At 38.1% G+C, this 6754-nt stretch overlaps 1 protein-coding gene across 1 annotated transcript; it reads left to right on the forward strand.

Annotated features, from left to right (window-relative positions):
• Positions 1 to 3952: 3952 nt before the first annotated feature.
• On the forward strand, positions 3953 to 5892 carry LOC120108213 (NAC domain-containing protein 86-like). The gene is made up of 3 exons (XM_039121793.1): positions 3953 to 4999; positions 5102 to 5221; positions 5333 to 5892. Exons 1-3 carry the CDS (start codon positions 4703 to 4705, stop codon positions 5630 to 5632), a joined length of 717 nt encoding a protein of 238 aa, XP_038977721.1. The 5' UTR covers positions 3953 to 4702; the 3' UTR covers positions 5633 to 5892.
• Positions 5893 to 6754: the final 862 nt, after the last annotated feature.

Consider the following 6754-nt stretch of genomic DNA (forward strand, 5'->3'; position numbering starts at 1 on the left):
TTCATCCGCCTGCGCAGATCTCAAAGCATCCTTAGTATAGAACCTAAAGTTAAATAAGGATCATTCACTGCACAAATCTCAAAGCACTCAAAACCTCTTCATTTATTCTCTAGCATAGACAGCCTAACATTGGAAGGGGCAAGCACCGGAAGCCAAGCGGAGACTGTACGAGACAAGACAGCCTGAACAGCAGAGACAACTGCTTCAGAAAAAGTAGCTGAGAGAAAAAGGATTACCCGCCGTGCAAATCTCAAAGCACATAAAACCCTTCATACATTCACCCTTAGTATATGGCCCATAGATAAAGATAACATATCACCTAGGTCTCAAAGCATTATGAACTCCATTCATCTACACAGATCTCAAAGCACCTATAGTATATGGCCCATGGTTAAATATCACCCACCGCACAGATCTCAAAGCACTTCAAACCCCTTCATTTATCCGCACTCTTGAGTGGGTGAGGGTATTTTGGTTGGCCATCTAACAACGTCCGCTAGTTGGGGATCTAGAGGACTAATTTGGAAACTTGAAGAACTCATTCAGAAATTTTAAAGTTGAAGGAATATCTCTAGGGTAGGCCCTAAGTTGAGGGAGTGACCCTATAATTTTTTCTTAATATTTTTAAGCAACCAAAAAATAAAATTTGGAAACCTACAATTGTTCAATAATAAAAATTTTCAAATTCAAACATAAGTATTCTCTATTTATTCTAATTCGAAATCTGAAAAGTGCTAGAAATAAATCTCCCATTTATACCCAATCAAATTTAAATCTAAGATGACCTATTTAATGAGTTGAGCACAACTTAAACAAATGATCAGATAGCATACAAGTTGATTAATAAAGACCCCTATTCAATATGTTACATGGAGATATTAGAATGTCTCTAAGGACATGATGTTTGTTTTTGAACCACAATTCCATTTTTAGCAATTAGATATTAATTTTGGAAAAATACTTCCACCCCAAATCATGGTTTAATTTTCTTTTTTTTGACTTTCATTCTTCTATGATAATAGACGCATATTGCCTGTATTGGTTGGAAATTTTTATTTAGACATTTACATCAATATGATGCATGATGTAATGCTTTAGTCTATTCTAGAACATATCTCTTGTGCGTTGGCTTGATATTTTCCTTTTTAATGAAATTCAAAATCTCTAAATCTAATATATAAGTTTTGTCCTGCTTCAATTAGCATATAGTTCTTGTGATGTTGGTTTGAAAATTTGCTTTTTGAAAATTAAACTTCAAATTAACTTTAGATTTAGACATAATTTTTGTTCAACCATTGAATTCAAAATCTCTAAATCCAATACACAAGTTTTGTTCCACTTCAATTAGCATCTAGCTCTTGTCATGTTCGTTTGAGAATTTTCTTTTTTGAAAATTAAACTTCAAATATACTTTAGATTTAGACATAATTTTTGTTGAACCATTGAATTGATGTGCATATTCTTTTTTGCATATATTTGGAATATTCTTTTAATAGTCAATTTGAATTTTGAATTTTTTTAATCGATGTGTAATTTTTTTTATTTTGTATTAATTGACACATATTTTATATATCATTTTTTTTCCTTTTATGAGTCAATATTACCTCGTAACAAATTAACTATTTATTTTTATCTGATTTGCATATTTTTGGTTGGGAGACAATGACATGTGATTGCTGCCTGCCTATGTTTCTCTATGATCCATCATGCATTATAGTCCCTTCATCTTATCAGTGCAAATACCTCTAGACAAAGGGCCATGGTCTGTGGTAGGTTTGGAGTCATCACCTGCCCTTTAAAATCAGAAAGAACCAAAAAATCAAAAGAAAAGAGTAGATAATGACAACATCACAAAACCTAAGTCTTGAGTAAGACTTGCATGTACAATTAGGGAAGGCTCAAAGATGGAGAACCCCTCGAATGAAGGCCTAGGCTCATACTTCCTCATGTAGAAGGAGTCCAGGGCATATATACCATACACCTATTAAGCAGTCGGAGGCTGAGATTTAAAAACCAAAAGTTTAATCCCCATGCGCACTCTACAATGCTACAATTAGGGTTTTGATAGTACAAGAGCTTTCTAAGAAGTTAGATCAAGAGATTTTGGACTCTATCCATCCATTTAGATATTCTAAAAATAAAAGAAAGTAAAAGACCACAATCTACTTAACTAAGATACAAGAATTAAGCTGAAATAAGTAAGAAAATAAAGACACACCCAATCTTATCATACAGGGCAAAGAATTGTTATTAAAATCAAGTCAATTACAAGATATATATGGAGATAACAAGTTCATAGCAAGAAAAATAAAAAAAGGGGAAAGAAGAATTCTCTGGTAGTATATAGATTGGCATGATTTAACTTGTATCCAACTTTTTGGAGGAGGCCCTTAAGGATCTCCTCTATCTTGAACTTTTCTTTTCTTTAAGCATTCTTGGATTTAAAATGGATCTTGCTCCTAGAATTTGGGTGATCTAGATTTAATAGAATTGTGGGAGAAGCTGAACGGAAGGCAAGGGGGATAGAGAAAGTTAAAGAGAATCTGAGCTCAAACTAAGAAATCAATGACTAGAAAAGAGCTCAAAAAAACTAACAGAGATCTAAAATGGGAGAATGAGATCCAATTCTCCTCCAAGGGGCTACTTGAGCTAGAGACAGAGGGAATCAATGGTGAAGTTTGGAAGGGAAAGTTAGAGCTCAAAATATCGAATCTCTCACTTTTTTTTCCTTTTCTAATTACTTCTGAGTGGATTTTAGTCATTTTTGGATGATCTTTCTTAGTGGATTAGAGATATCTAAGAAATACTAAGCTATGACAAGTAGACCAATATAAGTTCAATCCGAGCACCTTTGACTAGGTTCTAAAAAATCATCAATTATAGGCTTATATTATATATCTATTTTTTCTATAGAAACTTACTCTTACAATTCTTTATATGATTTTTCTTCTTTGGTGTTACTTTTTCACCTTTTTGAATTGATGCGGACATATATTTTGGCAAAGAACATTTTAGAACCTGCACACGCTGCTCCATAGAATTAAAGCAGTTTTCCCACATGTAGGATCAAGACTAGGGCATCTCTTGGCGCAGCATTCAGACTGAAAATTGAAATTTGTGATTTTATTAAAGAGCTAGAGCTTTCTATTCCACCAGAAGATTTTTGCCCTAGCTGGAGCTTTCTATATACCGAGGATGTATCTGTGCCCTTACAACTTAATGTTATAATATTTTTTTGTCCTAATTGCATGAACATCAAGTTTGCTGAATTAACTAACCCATGCACTTTATCATTTCTAGTCCTTCCTTTCATGATTCTGGAATCAGAAGTTTGAACGTGAGAAAGAGCAGATAAGATAACAAGTCATCAAATGCCATCATATTTATAAAAAATCAGTGCATCAAGGATTCTGTGTTTATTTAGTGGGTGATTGTGGTGTGGGAGTGGAAAGCAAAAGTCTATTGATACATGGCTATATTCAAAAATATGGGTTGGTTACGGTCTCAAAAAATTGTCTTTCTTTTCTCACCATGCAGTTGCAGCCATAAGACATTCTGTGGGTTAGTGCCACAAAGTATTCCCCAGGTGTTGATCAACATTTCAGTAGCCAAACATTTCAGTAGACAAATTCAAAAAGCTGCAGACGAGTATGCATGCTGGTTTTGTATCGGTGCATCATCATCTGAATTAGATTGAAGTCCCTGGTCACACCCTGGGTAACGGTGCACAGCAAGCTGTACATAAGTAATAACAGCTGGTGTTTGTTACAGAATTCAATGAATTTCTCGTGAACATAACAACTGAATATGGTTCGTGTACAAGGCTGTGCAAAAAATAAATCATTAGTGATAGTTTCAAATCCCTTGAGCCATTGATAAGATTGAGGAAGCTTAGCCTCAAATAACTCATAATCCTCCAAACATGAAATCCCATAAACCATAATTACTAAACCTTCCCAAGTATCAGGATTTGCAAACTAAGGGTCAACGTAATCTCAGTAAGGCCCTTATAGCAACAAGCTAGAACTAAATCGAAGTGAAATTTGGCCTTCGGAGGCCAAATTTAATCCAAATATAGAACGTGGCAGCTGAATCCAGAGAAGACAAGGAATTAGTTGAAAGAGAGGTCCGGGCCAGCCAAATCCAAGATTTCCGGGGACACAACGGTTTACTAAAGATGAGCTAATCTCCAGGATTTCCACCGGAGCAAAACCGGCAGCGATTGCAACCGTTTCGAGCAAAAATGTGACCGTTAGCGCGCGGGTTCGCCTGTGTGAAAGAATCTCTAGAGGGTCAATCACTGCCTCTCTGTATTCTATCTGTACTTCGGTCAGTCGTTCCTCCTCACCTGATCCTTCTTCCTCTCTCGCTCTCTCCGTCTCTCTTGTGCGATCTTTTGCTCCTCAATCCTCTGATCTTCGTCTGAGAAGCTTGGAGTCCAAGAGAGGTCGCTGGGACGACAATGCTGCCGCCGGGCTTCTTGTTCAGACCGAGCGACGAGGTTCTCCTCGTCACCTACCTCAAGAACAAGTTACTTCAGTGGCCTCTTCCCTGCGATGTTATTGTGGAGGCTGACGTCTATGGATGCCACCCCCAGGACTTGGCTTGTAATCATCTTGTGCTTCTCCATTGTCTTCTTTTTTGATTCACGGTTTCTAACCCTTTCTTTGAGTTTTCTTGGGTTGTTTCAGTGGAGTATCTCATGGCAAACAGGGACTTCGAGTGGTTCTTCTTCACTTCTACCCCTCGGAAGCATCCAGGCGCAAGCGAAACCAGCCGTGCATCTCGGCGCGCAGGCCTGGGACGATGGAAGGCCACGAAAGGTGTCAAGAACGTGGTGGATTCCAAGAATAACACCATTGGGTCGAAGAAGAGTTTCTGTTACATGGAACAGAACTCGGACGGTGGCGAGAACAAAAGTATCTGGTTGATGGAGGAGTTCTCTATGCAGAACCTTAGAAGGAGAGGTAGTGCTGGTGAGATGAGGGACACAAATGAGGTGCATATCACCCTAAATAACTGTCAATGTTCTTGTTGCTGTGTTTTTCTTGAGTGTAGGAATTGATGTTCTAACGTTGCATCTCTAATCCTTTACTTGCAGTTGGATGACTGGGTCATCAGCAAGATTTACTTGACTCCAAAAGCTCGCAAGGCTCACGCTGATTTGAAACAATTTGCTAGTGCTACATTGGAACCCGCTTTCAAAAGAAGAAGGATAGAGGTGCCTTACTCTTCTCCATCTTTTCTTCTTCTTATTGGTCTTCTTCTCCTATTTGACTTTTTGTCTGTCTCCTTTGCCGACTCCCTCTCATCTGATATTCTGATACCACAGCTAGAATACATGATGGTGCCACCTGGATTTATTTTCCAGCCAACGGATGAGGAGCTCTTGGATTTCTTCCTCAAGGAGAAGCTCCTCCATCAGCCACTTCCATGCGACATAATCAAAGAAGCCGATGTCTATGGAAACCACCCTAGCAACCTTACTGGTAAACATATTATATATATATATATCAACACCATGATCTCTTCTTTTTCTTATTCTCTATCTATATTTGCTATGATTAAGGTTCCTAACTCGTCATCCTTTTCTTGGGTTCCTTTCTTTAGGTCAAATGGCCATGGAAAATAGAAACTCGGAGTGGTTCTTCTTCACCTGGACCACTCGAAAGCATCCAAATGCAGAAGCCAGCACAAGGGCATCTCGGGTTGCAGGCCAAGGTCGTTGGAAATCTACCCAATCGGTGAAGCTAGTGCTCAACAGCAAGGGCCAGGTCATTGGCTCCAAGCAAAACTTCATCTATATGGAACGCACCCCCTTGGGCAAGGAGGAAAAGAGCATCTGGTTGATGGAAGAGTACTCCATCCAGAACCTTAGAAGAAGATGTGGTGATGCAGCTATGATGATGGACCGAAACAAGGTATTTGTCATGCTTCCATAAATATCATACATCTCTTGTTAGTAGTTGCTAATGAAATATCTTTCATTATTATATTAACTCTGTGCCTCTCGTCCTCTATGGCAGCTGGATGACTGGGTTGTTTGCAAGATTTATCTGAGGCCGAGTGCTCGCAAAGAATTGTGTGGTACAGAACTTCCTACAATGGAAAGCAGAGAGCTGGAGGTGCAAGAAATATGGTATCAACCTTTTGTATTACCAATTCAGCAGATCACTGAAGGATTTGACCAAGAGGTGGAGTTTTGTTCTTATAAGTCGCACGATAGCTCACTACAGTATCCATCTCCTGATGAACTACAAGAAAATTTTGAATCACTGCCAGCTGAAAAGATCCTCCAACAATTCGCTGATGCACCTGATACAAACTCTGATATTCTGCAATTGCCGACTCTTGATGAGCTAGAAAAGATTTTTGAACCACCACTGGCTGATGAGATTCTCCAATAATTCGCTGATGCACCCAATGAAGGTGTTGGTGTTGAGCAACATGGTATGATGAGCTTTTCTCCTTAATTGCCTGAATAGAAGCTACAGGAAGCACACCTTGTTCTACATAGGTTGTGATTTTTTATATCATGAAATATATTTATGACCAATTTGTAGATGAAAACATTGCCTATTTACGTTGAGTATGTAATCATTTTTTCCAAGTTTTACACAGCAAGAAATAAACAAATTATGCACTTCACAACAAATATTCAGCGGTGCATTGATGTGATTTTCTATGGTCCTTTTGATTGTTCACTTGTAAATTGATTCAATAAATTACAGTTTCACTTTTTAGGAGAGGTTTA

The sequence above is a fragment of the Phoenix dactylifera genome, unplaced genomic scaffold (genome assembly GCF_009389715.1).
Source record: "Phoenix dactylifera cultivar Barhee BC4 unplaced genomic scaffold, palm_55x_up_171113_PBpolish2nd_filt_p 001227F, whole genome shotgun sequence".
Classification (NCBI taxonomy): domain Eukaryota; kingdom Viridiplantae; phylum Streptophyta; class Magnoliopsida; order Arecales; family Arecaceae; genus Phoenix; species Phoenix dactylifera.

What these genes read in the sequence shown, in the direction of transcription:
- LOC120108213 (XM_039121793.1), top strand. Translation starts at nt 4,703, where the DNA reads ATGGCAAACAGGGACTTCGAGTGGTTCTTCTTCACTTCTACCCCTCGG. An exon ending in AGATGAGGGACACAAATGAG is followed by an intron (nt 5,000 to 5,101) that starts GTGCATATCACC and finishes CTTTACTTGCAG; the next exon opens with TTGGATGACTGGGTCATCAG. An exon ending in TCAAAAGAAGAAGGATAGAG is followed by an intron (nt 5,222 to 5,332) that starts GTGCCTTACTCT and finishes CTGATACCACAG; the next exon opens with CTAGAATACATGATGGTGCC.